General features: G+C 47.1%; 1 protein-coding gene and 1 pseudogene across 1 annotated transcript; both read left to right on the forward strand.

The window, feature by feature from the left end:
• The first annotated feature begins 4,676 nt into the window (after nt 1-4,676).
• Nucleotides 4,677-5,056, forward strand: LOC130868601 (60S ribosomal protein L31-like; annotated as a pseudogene).
• A 1,800-nt stretch (nt 5,057-6,856) lies between these two features.
• Nucleotides 6,857-15,614, forward strand: LOC130868602 (homeobox protein Rhox5-like). The gene is made up of 5 exons (XM_057760759.1): nt 6,857-6,899; nt 12,798-12,995; nt 13,172-13,628; nt 14,222-14,267; nt 15,519-15,614. Exons 1-5 carry the CDS (start codon nt 6,857-6,859, stop codon nt 15,612-15,614), a joined length of 840 nt encoding a protein of 279 aa, XP_057616742.1.
• The last annotated feature ends 2,427 nt before the right edge of the window (nt 15,615-18,041 follow it).

Genomic DNA, 18,041 nt, shown 5'->3' on the forward strand with positions numbered 1-18,041 from the left:
CCAACAGGAAACAGCAACCAAAATGCCGCAGCCGGGAAGAGAGAGAGCAGACACATACATCAACATATATAGTAAATGAGGTCCCGCCCCAGTGGGTGGGTAACTTAAAGGCTACTGGCTGCAGGAATTCCTACAGCAACAGGCAAAACATGTATACGCATAAAATATAATAATTTAAAGTGCCCAGGCGTGGTAGCTCATACCTTTAATCCCAACACTTTGGAGGCAAGTAGATCTCTGTGAGTTCAAGGCCACTATGATCTACACAGAAAGTTCCAGGATAGCCAAGGCTACACAGAGAGACACTGTCTCAATAATAATAATAATAATAATAATTATTATTATTTAAAGGGAGATGTTGGGTCCCTAGAGGACAGGCCTTCGCACCCCCACTTGATCTGTTTTGCACTCTTGTGTTTGGTTGTTCCGAAAACAAGAGCAAAAACAAGAACAAAACAATCTTGTTTTCAGCATTGTTTCTAAAGATGTTTACCCCTACAGTGATGAGCTTCCTGCTTTTGCTGGTTCGGCCTCCACTGCTGAGGGCTATATATACTGTGTGAGAAAGTGGAATAAAGGGGTTTGTCTGCAGAACCTCAAGTTGTGCTGTGTGTTAATCCCGATGTACCTCGCTCAAAAGAACTACAGTTGCCGCACTAGCGCAGCAGGGAAAAAATTATCACCTTTATCAGCAGTGGATTAAAAAAAGAAAGACAGAAGAGAGCCATAGGATGTTGTCATTAACCACTTGTTAAGGAGTTTGTGACTCTTGGAAAAGATCATAGACTCAATTAAATTATAATTAAAAGATTTATTGATTAACCACCAATATCTGATATAGTGGCATTTCTTTTTTATTTTAATAAATAAAGCTTGCCTGAAGATCCCTTCACTTGTATTTTAATAAATAAAGCTTGCTTGAAGATCAGAGAGCAAAACCATCCCTCTGGTCAGCCTTACAGACCAGGCAATGGCCACACACATCTTTAATCCCAGTGGCCACGCTGGTTGCCATAGAAACTTGGAGGTGAATGCCTTTAATCCCATTGGTGCACTCCTTTAACCCCAGCTCTAGAGAGAAATATAAGACAGGAGGAGACAGCTCTCAGAAACAGTCTCATTCTGAGATTCCTGGAGACAGAATCACCTTTTCAGACTGAGGTAGAGGTAAGAGCCAGTGGCCGGCTGTTTTGCTCTTCAGATCTTCAGGCAAGCTTTATTTGTTGAAAATAAAAATGAAATGCCACTACAATCTGAGCCAAATTTGAGACTTCCTTGAAGGAGAGGTATGAGAATGGGTTTTTAAAGGGGAAACCTGCATGAGGACCTTCAATATCTACACAAGCAAGCAAAAATTGGTTTGTTCTGCCAAGTTAAGTGATTAAGACAACTCAAAAAATCTTTGGGTGCTTTATAAGCAAGTTATAGGAGCAAAAAACATTTAATCATATCATAACAAGTAGATAATCATGGCTGTACAGTTTGGGGTGGGGGTCACTGAGCCAGGGTTACTGGCCCAGGGAAGCCAGCTTGGTTTCCAGTGCCAGGCATAATTCCCCTCCTGTTTAGTATGCCTTAGGTCAAATTAGACAGCCGCTGGTTGCCCTAAACATGCAAGTGCACCTATACAGAAGCTGCCATGCTGCTCATTGCAATGGTCCATAGGGGTTGCAGCTGAGTTGCATTGTCTCCCCTTTGCAGTTTGCACAGTATTTTCGGGAACCATGGAAACTAGAGTACAGGAAAGAGACTGTCAGGTCAGATTCACTTGAGCCAGCTGATCCCGTGCCCTAGGAATGCAGTGTCCTCAGTAACGAAGTTGCACCCACAACCTCTGAGAGGCAACCAAGGCTACATCAATACTATAGATTATGTTGGGAGTCGCCCACATTACCCTGTTCAACCGTTTGAAAAGGTGTTTCTCATACCTGGTACTGGGGGTTTGTGATAATCTGTGGTTTATGTAGGGAGCACCACCAAGTGGCTTAACTTTTTTTTAACCCACCATCCCAAACAACCCACTATTCCAGTTAGTGCTGACCAAAGGCGTGACTGTTGAGCCATTCACTGAAGTGTGGGGACCCTATAGTGGCCAACCCTCAAAGAAGAATTAAGTTCCCTCCCCAGCAACCATCAACTGCCTATAGCTCCTTTATAAGGGGTGAGACTGGGAGATTCCCTCCCTGAGCTATGTTAGACTTTTGCCTGCCTTGATCATCTTTAGGTAACCCCACCTGCTGCGTGTTTGAGTTTGAGAGCCGTGTTATGTCTAGAAGACAGAATTTCACAGCACTGATCTCCGTCCTCCAGCTCTTGCGTCCCTTCAACTTCCTCTTGTATAGTGTTCCTTAAGCCTTGGTGTGTGGGGAAGGAATTGTGGGAGATGCTCAATTAGAGCTGAGAAGTGAGTCATCTATTCTAAGCATGTTGACCCCTTACGTATCTCTCCATTGACTGCTGCCCACTGCAAAAGGAAGCTTCTCTGATCAAGGTTGAGAACAGCCCGGCTCTATGGATGTTAATGTAATTATTGGGTAGGTACTTTGGCAGAATGACCATTTAGCAAAAACAGCAATAGTGGGTTCTAATACCACTGGAAGTGCAGAACTCAGCTCATTTTCTCTGCCAATTGAAATATTCAAAGTCAAGAAAGAAATGCTTCCAGAAATCTTGGGCATCCCAGCAGAGTCACAATATGATACTCAAGAAACTGGAGTCCTCTCTTTGGGTTTCTTAGTTTCATTGGTAAACCAATTTAAAAATAGACACAAATACAAGCTAAAGGAAAAGAACAGACTCAAGTAGAAGATGACAAGCAATTTATTATAGTTAAAAAAAAAAAACCACCTCACCTCATGGCAGACAAACTGCAAAAGCTCATAACTGCCTGCAAGGGAGGAGGAGGATGAAGATGAGAACAAAAGCTTACACTGCTTGAGGCGTGGCTGCGCTGAGGTAGCAGGCAGACACGTGGTCGGAGTGGAGCTACAGAGAGAGAGTAAGCCCTGCGTCAGCTAAGGAGTTTAGAAACATCCTTTGGCTCTGTAGCAGCATTGGAAAGAAAAAAAAAAAAGACAGTTTGAGTAACAACCAAGTAGAACTTCCTAGTGCAGGGTGTGGGAGTAGAATGTGACTGTTGAGGTACCTCTCTGGGTGGGCCTATCTAGGGAACCCCAAAAGTGCATCAGTAATTCCATTTGCACAGCATCCAGAAAAGGAAGTTCTTGACTGGCACCAGATTAGACGTGTGAGCAAGGGGGGGAAAGCAAGAGCTACTGGCATTATAAGCCTGAAGCAGGGACCCCGAGGAAGCCAGAATGGGATGCTTCTAAAACGTTTAAATCAAAGTCTATTAAGGTCCCTTGATGGGGTCACAAGAGCATCCATTTATTGGGTCCTTCCCTTTTTTTTCTTTCTTTTTTCCTTTGACCTCCACACTGGACTTTCTAATGATAAACCCAGAATCTGCTTCCAAGCACTTTTACAGAATCACCATGTGAGGACACTCTCAGATGGCGTCCAGAGACCAAGAGAGAGGAGAAATCGAACCATTATTTGATTTTTAGGTTAAAGCAATAGTAGGCCTGTCTTTCCTGCAGTACTGAATTGAGTCACAGTCACACTGCCCTATATCTGGAGAACAACTTCTTTAACAAGATGGAATTCATTAGTGAGAGACAGTTGCCTAAATAGCATTTCATATGGTTAAACCTAGCATCTGAAGACTACAAGTCCGTGGGTTGTTAAAGAAACATACCAATCATTTTAACCTTTAGTTATGTTTCCTAAGGTGTATTTAAGAACAAGCAGGCACGCAGGTGGATAAATGAGCCATGAACCATGTTTAAATTGTCAAGGCAGTTTAGAAACTGGTCCTTAGGGGTCCTCTAGGTCAAAAGCTTGCTGAGCCATGTCTTTGCTTGGATGTACGGAGGGGATTACTTCTTGCGTCAACCTTCCTCTGTGGTCATTGGCTGGAGTCTACTCAGTAGGGTTTCCATAGCTTCCCTGAAAAATAAGTGACTCGCCAGTGCTAAAGAACATCTGAGGGATGTTCCACGGTGTCCTGGAACTTAGTTGACGTTGGAGGGCAAGGAGTACAATAGTGTCCCTTTTAACCCCTCTGGCCACATTGGTGTAGGCCTTCAAGTATGGTTACTGAGTACCAAGAATGTCAGCTGCTACAGTCTAATGTTTCAAATACTGTGTAAATGTTACGTGAAGCTTGAGCAGAAAATAATTTTAAATAAACTTTGATTAGACTTTTAAGATTTATTTATTTTTATGTGCATGGGTGCTTTGCTTGTATGTGTGCTGGGCACCATATGCATGCCTACTGCCCATGGAGGCCAGAGGAGGTTATTGATTCCTCTGGAACAGGAGTTACAGACATGTGTAAGCCACTATACGGATGCTGGGAATTGAACATGGGTCCTCTGGAAGAGCAGCCAGTGCTCTTAACCACTGAGCCATCTCTTCAGCCCCATATCTTTGTTTTTAAAGTCAGTACTTAAAACTTTTACCAAATGTAATAGCTTAAGAGACCTCCATTGATGTAAATAGACATTTGACACTAATATATTGAACTTTAATTTGGGAATGTTAATAATATCTATCACCGGCTTTTTTCCTTCTCACAATCCCTCGCGCCCGTTCTCCAGCTTGAGCCCGGCAGAATGGCTCCTGCAAAGAAGGGTGGCAAGAAGAAGAAGGGTTGTTCTGCCATCAACGAGATGGTGACCCGAGAATACACCATCAACATTCACAAGTGCATCCATAGAGTGGGCTTCAAGAAGCGTACTCCTAGGGCACTCAAAGAAATCTGGAAATTTGCCATGAAGGAGATGTGAGGATTGATACCAGGCTCAATAAAACCGTCTGGGCCAAAGGAATAAGGAATGTTCCATACCATATCCCGGTACATTTTTTCAGAAAACGTCATGAGGATGAGGACTCACCAAACAAACTCTACACACTGGTAACTTACGTGCTTGTCACCACATTCAAAAATCTACAGTCAATGTGGATGAGAACTAACCTACTGAATCTCAAATAAAGTTGGAGAACTGCAAAAAAAATTATATATTATATATATATCACCTTTAAGTCTTATCTTTCTATAATCTTCTATGGTTTTAGTTTTTTTTCTTCATTCTGGATAAACCTCCAACCATATTAACTTTTGAACAGAAATCTTATTTTATTAAAATGCATTTAATTTTACTTTCTTTTGTGCAGGTGTATGTGTGTGTGTGTGTGTCTGTGTGTGCATATGCTTTCTCACAGAATCCAAGAATTTGAAAAAAAAAGGAAAATATTTTGGTAAGATCCTTAGCACTCTCTCTAAATGTCCTTGAAGGAGGAGCACCTGAGCCTTTGTAGCCCCACCCTGCTGAAAGCAAGGAAGGGCTGGAAGGAAAGACTATGCAGAGCCCCATATACTGACCTGTTAGCCCTGTAATGGCCGCGACAGAGAGGACTGTGTATCTAAACACTTAACCGGGAAAGTGATTTTCCCTCCCTTCAGCACCATACTAAAATCTATGGAGAGTTCCTTCTGAGACTATGAAAAGGAACCCTTGATTCCTCCATCCCCCATGAAAGGTTAGGGGTTGTTTCTGTCTTTTTTTTTCCATTTTGGGCATTCTTTTGTTGTTGTTTGGTTTTCCGAGACAGGGTTCTCTGTGTAGCCCTGGCTGTCCTGGAACCAGCTCTGTAGACCAGACTGGCCTTGAACTCTCAGAGAGCCACCTGCCTCTCCCTTCTGAGTGCTGGGTTTAAAGGTGTGCACTACCCCTGCTTGGCTTGGACATTCTTTGGTAAAGTCCTGTTTTCCCATCTGTGTAATAGCCTTGTTGGGTTTGGGGGGTTTTGTTTTCTTTTTATTTGAATGAGATTTTTATATTGCTTTGGTTCCTCCTCAAAACAAAAGTAGGGGTGTCAAAGAGATCACTCAGTGGTTAAGAGCACTGACTGCTCTTCCAGAGGACCCAGGTTTTATCCCTAGCTTAAAATGACTCACAACAATCCATAACTCAAGAGATCTGGTGCCCTCTTCTGGCCTCAGCGGTGTTTCGCGGTCTGATTCCTGCTCCAAGCCTTCTTTTCCATTATTGGGTAGCTTACACAGTTAAAACAATCTACCATACCACACTTTTGGTTTTGAGTGAATACAGAGGTACAGGAGGTACATAGTGGAGCATCATCAAATTGATGCTCACAACATCCTCCAGGAATTAATTGAGGAAAGCCCCGTTAAAGCTACCTTGCTGGAGCAACTGATTAAGATACTTTTAGTCTGTATGCACCTCAAGCCTCTTTACATCATGATATAACAGTGACCTCTGTTGGAAAAGGTTTACCCTTTAGATGTTCTAAAGGGCACAGTAATTTCACTCTTGAGCTGTTTTGTTGTTTCTCTTTTTCCTTTCATACACTTGGGCAGAAGAGGAGGCAGCCTGACTTGGGAAAGGGGCTTTGGAAAACGCTTTGAGACACCATGCTCGGTCTAAGGTGGGAGAAGGTCAAAATTCCATCTCCAAAGCCAGCTTCTGGGTGAGCTCAAACAGCACCTGGCAATTTACCAATACAACCTATTTACAAAACAACATGAGTCTCTATAAAATTAAAGGTAGAAAATGGCTCTTTTTAGAAGCATCAGAGAAGAAAAAAAGTTGCTCAGTGCCATACACTGGACAGGAGACTTTATATGTTGGGAACGGGGATTGACAAGAGACAGAAAGCATATCCTTATTTGGAGTGTTATCTGAGACAGGGTCGTTGATTTCGAAGCATCACCCTGTTTTCTAATTGTATAAGGTCACAGATTCACAGCCATTTGCACCCAGGATTAAGCATGATCGAGCTAAAAGACGTGCCTGCCTTTACCAGTGTCCAAGGTGAGATTCTCCCTTGCTGGATTGGGACTGACCAATTGTTTGAAAACCTTAAGCAAGCCTGTAAATAGAAGCAGAGAAGATGAAAACCTTAGTTGCCCTCCCTCTTACAGGGATTAAGTTTTAGGATAATATAATGCTTTGATTGAGAGTTCCCATTAGAGGTCACTTTCAAAATCCTTTAGTCTTAATTTTAGACCAGGCTCGAGGGCAGAGAACCATCAAGCATTCTGTCTAACCGATACAGAGTAAGTACTACAGGCTGGAATGATCTTGCTCCTTTGTGAGACAAAAGGAACATATATCAGAATGCCTCCCATGTCTTCTTTGTTCTCCAGAGGGCTCTTTGAGTTTTCCCTTTATCTGTCCCTTCTTGCTGACTTCAAAAAAAAGGAATGACCGGTTAGACTAGTCACTCCTTCCTTTATCGATGACACAGAAGTGTCCTGTTCTGTCTTCCAGTAGCAAGGAATTGGCGACACAAAAGTGCTCTGTGTTCTGTCTTCTGTTAGCAAGGATAAAAGGAAAAGCCTAATAAACGGTTTGTTCTCAGTGACGTGACTGTGCATGAATCCCCCCCAACCTAGGTGATCCCCTCCCCCCAAATTTTACTTTGTTGGTCTTAGCTTGCCTGTGCAGGAGCCTTCATTTGTTGACACTCTGGAGTAAATGCTGAGTCTCAAGTATAAGGGATAATATAAGTTTTCAATGATAATATAAGTCGGGGGGTCCTCGATTCTTGGCTCCCTTGTAGTTTAAACCTTCAATATTCTCCTCAAATGTTCTCCCTGAGTTTCCCCCCTCAAATGGGGTCTAAGTTTGTCCAGGCCAAATCATAGAGCTTAGGAAATTGTCTAAAAGTCTGCATTTGCTATTTAGCTGCCCATGGCCTGTCTTATCTCTCAGCTCTGAGAAGAAAAAGGAGAGATGAAAGAATTCTGCTCCAAATGTCCTTTCATTCACTACCATAGAGATGATTCCTGTGAGTGGGGACCAGATTTCCTGAGGACTGAGGGGGCTGCAGGAGAGACAGACGTGTGGATAGAGTTGAAGGCTGTGGCAAGCATAGAATTCTTAGGGGAGGGAAAGGTCTTCCAGGGGTGGTTCTTAACTAAAAGAAAAGCTGAACACACCAAATTTCAACCCATTTCCTCCCCTCCTACAGAACAGGTCTAATTTAAGAATGGTATTATAGTTAAAACTGCCCTCTTGTGACCAGGATTCCCCGTTACCTAAGGGATATTCCAGCCCAGGTGACCTAAAGAGAAGATGAAATCCTTAGCCAGGTGGTGGTGCACAAGCCTTTAGTTTCAGCACTTGAGAGGCAGAGGCAGATGGCTCTCTGGGAGTTCAAAGCCAGCCTGGTCTACACGGTGAGTTCTAGGACAGTCAGAGCTGCCAAAGCTGTTACACAGAGAAACCCCTATCTCAACACACACACACACACACACACACACACGAAACCCTCTCCCCTGGGGTTCTGTGGGATCAATTTTTTCCACCTTTTCAAGAGGCAGGACAGCAGAGTGCCAGCAGAAATCCTGGACCAACTTATAATGAAATCAACATGGGAGAGCTTCAGGAGAACTTGAGTAACCACCTCCTCACTTCCAGCCTTCCATCTGGAGGGGTGTCTCTAGGGAAGGGGGTACTGCTGTGATATGGTAGCTCTCCTCAGAGAGTAGTTCCCAGGTAACTAACCCATGCTTTCCTACAGTCTGTACCCACAGTCCCTGATGCTTCTGCTTCTGCCTAGGATATTTCTGGCATCCTCATTCATGAGAGGGTCAACCTCCCATGCACGGGAATATTTTTTGTTGTGCTGGCTCCAGTAAGCAACTCGTCTCTAAAACTGATGAGAGCCTAGCATAAAGGTTCCTGTTTCCCTTCCAGTCATAAGCCACACAGCTTTCTTACTGCAAGATGTAGCTTACAAAGAAGAACAGAGTCCCAGATGAGACCTTTCAAATCATGCTGTCTAGGAGTACAGTAATGGGCTCATTTTCTCTGCCAAGAAGGTGGGTCTAGAATAAAGGACTAGAGGGAACAGATAAACCTTGTTAAGAAAAGGAACTAAAACAAATATTTATGGATGAGGGCTGCAATGGGAGAATCAAGTGAGGAAGGGGAGGGGAGTAAGCCAAAAAGCATTTGAGGGGTAGTATAGAAACCTACTAAAATAGATACATTCTGGAAAGGCGCCATGGTAGAGCCCCCAACAGAGGGAAAGGACACATGGGTCTTCCCATAAAGGAGTCCTGATCACTAACACTCAGAGGGACTGAGACCCTACTGTGGGACTCTCAACCATGAATCCCTGCTGTACAGGAATCCATGGATTAAACAGGTGAGCAGAGCTGTGCCGCCTGTACCCACTGAGCCACAGCACAGGAGCAAGAGAAATGGGGAGCCTCCTAAGCCAAGACGTGACTCTTCATTTTGCACCCAAAACCCACGTCAAAGATGTCAGAGTGATACCATGAACTGACTTTCACTTCACAGACCTTGAGCAACCTCACCCTTCATGGCAGGTGACATCTCCCAGCACGCTATGAATTCTTGTGTGGATGAGCTTTACCACTCCTTCCCCAGGCTCCCCAACAACTAGTCACCATACCCTGTAGACTGGGACTGGGAAACTAGACCAAAGGCTGGGTTGTCATGAATGGGAAGATAAAGAGATTCAAAGGACTCACCACCACCAAGCTCCTCCGCACCCAAGATCTGGTTCATTTGCTCCACCATGATGCACTTTGTTCCCAGAAGAAAACACATACACACACAAGCAGGGAGAGAGAGAGGAAAGACAAAGACAAAGAGAAAGAACAACAGATATAGAGAGACACACAGAGATCCATTCATTTTTTCATTCATTGAGGTTTGTAAAACTTCATGACCAACGGAACACCAGCAAATGCAAGATTAGCTGCCAGTGTCGGGTCAGTGGTGCTGCACCAACATGGCAACTGTAGTTCTCTGAGTGAGGGACGTCGGGATTAACACACAGCACAGCTTCAGGTTCTTCAGACAAGCCTTTATTCCCCCAAACAGGAAGCTCATCACCGTAACTCACATGACTTAGGGGTGAACATCCTTAGAAACATTGCAGAAAACAACAGATTGTTCCTGTTTTTGTTCCTGTTTTCAACCAACCACAAGAGTGCAAAACATCAAGTGGGGGTGCGAAGGCCTGTCCTCAAGGGACCCAAAAAGTGTAGTCCCCCAAGAGTTGAACTGTGTACAGGGATGTGTCTATGGTTGTGGGCCTCTGAGTCCTCAAAGTGACCATACCTCCTCACCTGAGCAGCTATAAGGTCTAGGGAACATCTACCACTCACCCTCTCTTGTGACAGATGGAGCGCATACGGATTCTGCTTCCTTGATAATGGTGTCCACTTATTGCCTTCTACTGCCCCAAGGCTCCAACTGAATCTCCCAAACACAGCCTCCCTCCAAACACTTAAATGGGACCAACCTTTACCAAGGCCCGGATATACAGATGAGCTTTTGGAGACCTGGCTCAAGTCACCTCTGTCCTAACCTGCATTCTTCAACAGGCACTATCCCAGACCTGCCTGACACAGGGTCCTTTTGGCTGTTCTGGTGTGGCATCCCTATCATGAATCCGGCATCATGGTGGCCACCAGACAAACTCCCACAGTGCACACCACAGTTGCTCTGAGTTACACAGCAAGAACCCATCTTTTAGGGTGCTGACTCCCAGATCAGAGAGTGAAATCCCTCCGCCTCACTCTTTTGCTGAACCCTGGGAAGAAACTACCAGAAGTAAAAGAATTCCCCTCGGGGTCCTGTGAACTCTGTAGAAAGAGGATGAAATGAACAGACTCAGGGGCGCCCTGAATGAACGATTGCTTATCTGCTTCTCCCAAACCCTGGGGGCAGCATCTTGGGAAATTAATCTCAGAATCCAAGGCTGGGATCGATGCAGGAGGTAGGTCTCTGACCATACGGAGGAAAAAGCACCCAGGTTCACATTTGCAAGTTGCTTGCATATGGTGCAGGGAAGGTAGGGCTAAAATGGAGGGTGAGGTTGAAACAGCCAAACCAGGAGCACTAAGATTGAGAAACAGAGCCTCTGAAGCCCAATCCCACAGCGACACTATCTCACACTGATAAGGACAGGGCTCGTAGCCAGAGAGTCTGCTGGCCAGCCAGGCACCAGTTCCTTCAAGAAAGTACATGTTGGAATGCTGGGGGCTCCTGCGAGATAAAGAGCCTTGCCTTTTCACTTCTGGGAGGAAGTTTGGTTGCCCTAACTGCACAGGAAGTCTTGATCGCATGTGGGTGGGAGGTTCATATGCAGGAAAGAACAATGGACAGTATGCTTGCCCCTGATTGGACAAAGGTGGAAACCCAGAGTCTTGTGGGTTTTGCCATTGCAACCCTCTGACTAATGGAAATTTGTGCCATGTTCTGGGAATCTCAGGTGTGGGCCTGACCAATGTCTATCATCCTGGCCAGTATTTAATAAATATAACTTCAAATTTGGGTCAAAAAAAGAAAAGCAAGCAAGCACATGTGGGACTATTGTCCCCTAAAATAGCCTAGCTTCTGCAGCAGCTAACTGAGGGAGTGGGTAGACAGCCTCTAAGAAAGCCTCCCGCTTTCAGGAGGTTTCGGGAAAGCTTTTCACAAAGAAGCTGGAGACAAGGAGAACAGGAAGAAAAGCAGAACAGGCAGTTTAATTGCAGTTGCTTCTAGGGAGCTGTGAGCAGAAAGAGAGATAAGAACAATTAAAAGCAAGTGGGACGTAGGAAATGTCAGGGGGCGCAAGGCCGCCCAGCGGCTGGTGGCTACCAGACCAGGATCAACACCTGGCAAACACTTAGTCACGGATGAACAAGGGGCGTGTGGTGGGAGGGGGGCTGAGCCAGATGAAGAAGGCACGATCATCTCCTTGGTGTGGGCTGGACCATGCGGATCTTGGGCATCCAGGCTCTCAGCCTGTGCTATCCCAGAGAACTAAGCCGCCTCCTAACAATTACCTCAGGCACTGTCCAGATGCTGCCACTGTGATGCTTAAAAAACAACCCCCCTAAATGACAGAGCTCGGTGGCCTTTGTAAATTTGGGGAATGTCACCTATCGCTGCCACCGTGATGCTTTAAAAACAAAACCCACTAAATGACAGAGCTTGGTGGCCTTTGTAAATTTGGGGAATGTCACCTATCTGGGGATTTTCTCTAACTTTTCTCCAATTTCCCCCTCTCCTGCAATGCTTCTTTGTAGAGACTGCATCAGAATTGCTTACTTCTCCCATCTGTAAACTTCATGGCAGTGAGATGAGTTTGGAATCACCGACTAAGGCCAATTTGTGATGCCCAGAGATGTCTTTGGGCCACCCTAGGTCCTTGGGACAAGCCCAGCTGGGTATAGAGAGAAAGGTCTCCATCAGAACGAGCTTGGAACACTGCTGGAACTCAGCCCTTTGAGAACACAGACTCATGAGGATCTTGCCCTGGCCTTCCCACATGTTTGCCATCACAGAGACAGAAGTAGCGACCAAAGTGAGTGTGTACACCTGGACAATCCACTATTTGGCGCATAAATGATGGAGTCTAATTAAGGGATGCGTCTTTGTCGTTTTGGTTGAATGACATTTGTATAACTTCATAAAATGATCTAGCCGGGCTCAAGGACATGCTGAGCTTGAGAAGGTCTTTGTGTGACTTGCATCCTGTGTTGGAATTTAAAGTCCAGAGGCAACTTGGAGCCACAGGTTCTGCATCCCCGCCCCAGAGACTCGCTGCTTTTCCTTTTATGTACTTCTGCTCTTTGCGACCCTAAACTGCTTCTGCTTAGGCACCTCAGAGGACAAGCCCACAGCCTGGGCAGGACAGGTTGTGTGATTGGACACATTGTAATTTGGTTGAGCCCCCAGAAGACAGCCCTTCCGGGTCAAGCGCCAGAGCAGTTCATTTCGTCTGGCGCCAGACCTGCGAGAGGCAGCTTTTGAATCTGCAGGACTGTGGTGTGTCTGATCGGAAGATTCCCGGAATGGAGACTCGCAAAGACTGCTCCAACACTTTCAGCGCGATGCGGGATCTGGGAGCTGATGGGGACCAGGAACAACAGCATGGTCAGTAAACTGGTTCTGACGGGATTCTGGCAGGGGCCAAGAAAGAAATCTAGTGGAAAAGCCAGTGGCCATGGGTTTCGGTAACTCAGCTCTGCCTGTGGCCCCTCTTTAGACCTTCCAATGATCCCTGGGCCACGATGCTCAGACGTTTATCTTTGTGATTTTCTCTCTTTCAGGTGGGAATGCAATGGTCTTGAAGGCTGGAGAGGAAGGAGGCAAGAAAGGGCTTGAGCAGAGCAAGCCCACTGAGGGGGAGCTTGATGAGGGCAAACCTGCTCCGGGCGAACTTGCTGAAGGCAAGCTTGCTCAAGAAGAGGCTGCTCAGTGCAGTCTCGCTCAGGAAGCCACAGAAGAGGTAGAGGAGGGAGAAATCAAAGAAGAAGAAATGGGAGGAGGCCATGCTGCCGCTGGTAGTTCTGGCCCCGTGGACAACGAGGCCCACGAGGAAGGTGGCCATGGCGGCAGCGTGGATCAACAGCAGCCTCAGCCAGAGGCGGCGATGCCTGAGGGCACCAATAGTCCCCAGACTGGGGAAAGGCTGCCTGTCAAGCGCCGCACCAGATTCACCCTGTCTCAGCTGCAGGATCTGGAGCAGCTTTTCCAAGAGAATCGCCACCCCAGCTTGAGGATGAGGTAAGCACTTTGTCCTGCTAGGCGGCTGGGTTTTAGGCAGTGTGTCGGAGCCCAGGCTTTCCTTTGGAGCTCCCTGGCTCCTTGCTTTCCTCAAGAAATAGAACCACCCTGTCCCCGATCCTCCCATCCACCCGGAGAAACTAGTTTCTGGAGTAGGGGGATGGGCCCTATTCCGGCTGGGAATGAATGTGTTTTTTACCCGTTTAAGGGACACGTGAGTGGGAAATTTAAACAATGCTTGTTCTAAATGAGTCTTTAAATATGAGAAAGAAGCCGGAGGTGTGGCCGGGAAGATGTGTGGGGCGGATCCCACCTCAGATTAAAATTTTGCAAAGAAGACTTTTTCATCGTGGAGGCTCTGCCTTAAGTTTGCTATTCTAAATACATTGACTAGGTACCTGTGTTTGGGGGATTACCCTTAATTTTGGTCCCTGAAGGAAAGTTGTTGAGGAATAGTGTGGATGTGTGTGTGTGTGTGTACACATGGGCACGCACACAAGTGTGGACCTAAGTGCTTCAAAAGCACATGGCACAAGTCCATCTATCCTTCATTTCTAACACAAAGCCTAAATGTTGGAATCTTTTCACTTCAGGAAGGATCTTGCAAGATGGCTGGGTGTGTCAGAAGCCGATGTGCAGGTCAGTATCCTAAAGAACAATTTTGGAAGGACTTCATATCTTGTGATGCTTCTGCCTAGAAGACAGGCGTAGGGGCAGAGTGGGACCCTGAAATGGCATCCCAAGGATGCCAGAGCAGTACACAGGCAGGCTAGGTTCAGGAAGACACCAGACGTCCTTTTTCTCAGGTAGGACATGCCGAGCTGGAGACACCAAGGTGCTTTGTCTGCCACGTGGTGGACAGACTGTGTTCTCCATGGTGCTCTAGAGACTGCAGCCCGCATGCCTCACCTAAGGGAAGGAAGCACGTTCTTGTCCACCTTCAGCTCTGTCACGCTGCGTGTCTCAGGAAAACTTTTCTCAGACTTCTCCTCGCTCTAGTCTGTAATGGCAGATGCCTAGCTTAGTTCTGAACCAGTATTGGGCCCAGGGACCTCAAACCGCTCTTAGCACCTTTGCCTCCCTTTGCTGGTGATGTGTGTGCACTCTGATCAGCATTCCAGGCACCCCTGGCTTTTCCAGACCACATGCCCACGAGGGAAAAGGCCTGTAGTCACTGAGCTGGGAGGCTAAGACGGAAGCAGAGCCGGAAGAAGTACCCTTTGTCTCATAAAATCTGCATTCTGGATACTAACAAATGCTAGCATGGTGGAAACTTTGACAGACTACTGCCTCAGGCCTTTATGTATCCTCAGGGGACCAAGAGAAATCTTCTTAATAATTTTTGATACCGCAGGGACTAGCAGGTATCAACCGTGAGCTAGATTATGTATCCTTTCCTGAAAGAATGCATTAAAAATACCAATTGATGTGGGCTGGAGAGAGAGGTAGGTCTTTACAGGGTAGGCCCGCAACCAAAAAATACCATTTGATGGGGAGAAGAGGCAATATTCCAGGTCTGGTCCTTAGCTGAAGGACTGGGTGTGGCTTACATGTCCCCAGGGGCTACTCAGGGGGTGTTCTTAGTGTTTCAGTGAGAATGAAACGTGTTGCTTCCAGCATTCTGAACAGTCAGTCTGCACTTGAGGGACCTCTTCAGCCCTTCTTGGGGATACATGATAACGTGGAGTTTCTAGGCAGCCCACTATTTGGTGCTTTGTTAAGGGACTGGCTCGGTGCTAGAGATACACCTAGCATACACCAGGCCCGGGATGGGTTCCATATATGTCCTAAAGTGTTAGCCAAGTTGAGCCAGTATACGAAGATACAGCATGTGTTCTTCAGCCGTGATACAGTTCAGTGTACTGAAACAAGCCTCTCTTCTGGTTGCAGGATTGGTTTAGGAACAGGAGAGCCGTCCACCGGAGGAACACTAGACTGCTGGTGCTGTGCAACACACCCCCTGCTCCCGAGAACAACGATGCCTGAAGATGCGGGAGCAGCACTGAGTGCCATCCCTGTCCTGGAGGAAGATGTCCTGCAGCCTACCCTGCCCCCAATGTGTCAGCCACCCATGATGGCCATGACACCCTTTCCTTCCCTGCATTGATTTCAGCAATAAAGAGGTGTATTCTCAGTACGTTGGCTCCATTGCTTTCCCAGGTTACCAAACTGTGGGTATAAGTATCTGAACGATAGTAGTTTAAATTCCGGAAATGGAATTTAAATCGGGGGGTGACGTGGGCAAGCTGCAATCACTCTGCCTTGCAAAGGGAGGAGGACTTCCAGGTGCCAGGCGGCTTCCTGCTGACCCCACGTGGTTCTCTGCTCCCCTTCATGGACTTGTCAACTCGCTCTATCTCTGTGGGACAAGTTCTTTATAAGGGCAGAAAGGGCAAGTCCGCAAAGCAGGACAGTGTGTTTCCAGACACGGTTGTTACCACCCACACTCCAGTAAGTCCCACCTTGGGCTCTGTTGGAAACTTCTCAGAGCCGTCTCCCAGGTTGGTGGCAGGGGGAATGGGAACACCCTGTGTGCTTTCGCTCCCCCTCTGTGGGCCTTCAGGGCAATAGGAGGCACACTGCCCAGAGTCCTGCTGCTTGAAAGAGAGGCGAAGCAATCCGCCCAGGCAGAGGGGCCTTCTGTCTCCTTCCTTGCATTCCGGCTCAGGGAGAGTAGGCTCCCAGCGTGGCCTGCTCAGAGACTTGACCTTAGTGTCTTCTGCTGCATTTGGTCACCTGCTTTGGAGAACCCTCAGTCCTCAAGATTTGGGGTCTTTCCTTCCTAGCAGCCCTATGATATTAGTAAATAATGTTAAACCCCTAGCACATGAGGAAAGAACAAGGCTTCTTTCCCTATATGAACCCGCAGGTCCAGATAAACCAAGTTCCTCTTAGGGACATGCAGAGGTATGGCCTAGGCTACTAATCCAAACGTGCTGCATGGCGGGGTCCCAATGCCTGGTCTCCTGCCAATGCACACCCTGGTTTGTTTTCTCTCTGTCCTTTTGAGTGCTCCAGGGGCCTCTTCTGATGCAGATTTCTGCCATGTTGCTTTTGGGTCTCTAAGATGCCTCCCGGTGTGATGATCTGAGAGCCCTTCCTGCAGTCGCAGTTATCAGTTACACTAGGGACGGGCCCACCGCCCTAAACCTGAGGTCTCCCCATTTCACATCTAGGAAATACGATTTCGGCACGGGTAGACACTGGTCCTGGCTCTAAGACTATTCTAGCAGTCTTCCTCACGTCCCTATGCCTGTGACAAAGGGGTAGAATAGAGATGTCACATTTAGACCTGCCTGCTCCCCAATGTCTTTCGGGCTGCCGCACCTTGACCAACTGAGTGAGCAGCTACTGACCATCACCTACTGCAAATGGACTCCGGTCTGAGCTGACCAGGGGACATGATGGCCACGGTTCTGTACCAAGCGGGCAGGCACCGCAGCCTTGGATTCCCTGTTTGTCTTTGGTCAGGAAGAGGGGGCAGGGACTCCAGAAGGAGGAATGAAGCCAGAGCACAGTCCCTGCCCCCGGGCTGTGCAGGGCTCATTTTGCTCAATGCTTATCCTATAGCGCCTGGGGGATTGGAATGAACTGAAAGCATTGCCAGCCTTTGAAGGGAGGACTGGAAGCAGGGGTTTCCAGGGGCTTCATACTGTCTCCGGGGAGCCTGAGCTCCCAGCTCCTTCCAACTTCAACTGTTTCTCCATAGGAAGAAGAGTTCCTACACCAGGGAGGAGTTCTCCTCCTTCCTGACCCCTCCCACACCCTGTTACCCCACTGTGGCAGCTGCCACTACCACCAGGGCCTCTTCTCCTTAACTGACCTCTGGATGGTATTTTGAAATCATTTTTACCTTGGGATAATCAGCAAGAACTCATGGTGGGGGCCACACCTGGAAAAGCACACACAGAGAGAGAGTCAGAGACAGAGACACAGAGACACAGAGAGAGAGACAGACAGACTGAGAGAGACACATAGAGACAGACAGAGGAAGACAGAAAGAGACAGCGATAGAGAGACGAGGGGATCCACTGAGGCCCTACAATGGATGTTCCAGCAAAAGATTATTTTCTTGAGTTTCCTTCGGGCACTTGCCACCAATGTCGCAGGTACCGGGCATCTTCTGCTGACCTGCTGCAGTGCCTGACTGCCACACCCAGTGGCATTTCAGCAGGGAGTCATGCTCCCTGAACTGAACCTACAGATGGCGGCTTCTGCCTCAGCCGACTTTGGATTCTCGTCCTATAGTCCTCAGTGTGCCACTGAGATGTTCTCTTGACATGCTTCCCGGGGAGACATGAGGAAACCTGAACCACCCCCTGCTGAGCCCGGCTGAAGCTGCCTAACCTTTTACTCCTTGTGTCTTAACCATCTCTCCTGGGTTATGAACTGTTTCACCTCCATCTGGAGTGT

The sequence above is a fragment of the Chionomys nivalis genome, chromosome X (genome assembly GCF_950005125.1).
Source record: "Chionomys nivalis chromosome X, mChiNiv1.1, whole genome shotgun sequence".
NCBI lineage: Eukaryota > Metazoa > Chordata > Mammalia > Rodentia > Cricetidae > Chionomys > Chionomys nivalis.

Excerpts from the sequence above, each read along its gene's own strand:
- LOC130868602 (XM_057760759.1), top strand. The coding sequence starts at position 6,857 with ATGATCGAGCTAAAAGACGTGCCTGCCTTTACCAGTGTCCAAG. Across the intron at positions 13,629-14,221 it reads CACCCCAGCTTGAGGATGAG|GAAGGATCTTGCAAGATGGC; the intron begins GTAAGCACTTTG and ends TTTTCACTTCAG. Across the intron at positions 14,268-15,518 it reads TGTCAGAAGCCGATGTGCAG|GATTGGTTTAGGAACAGGAG; the intron begins GTCAGTATCCTA and ends TTCTGGTTGCAG.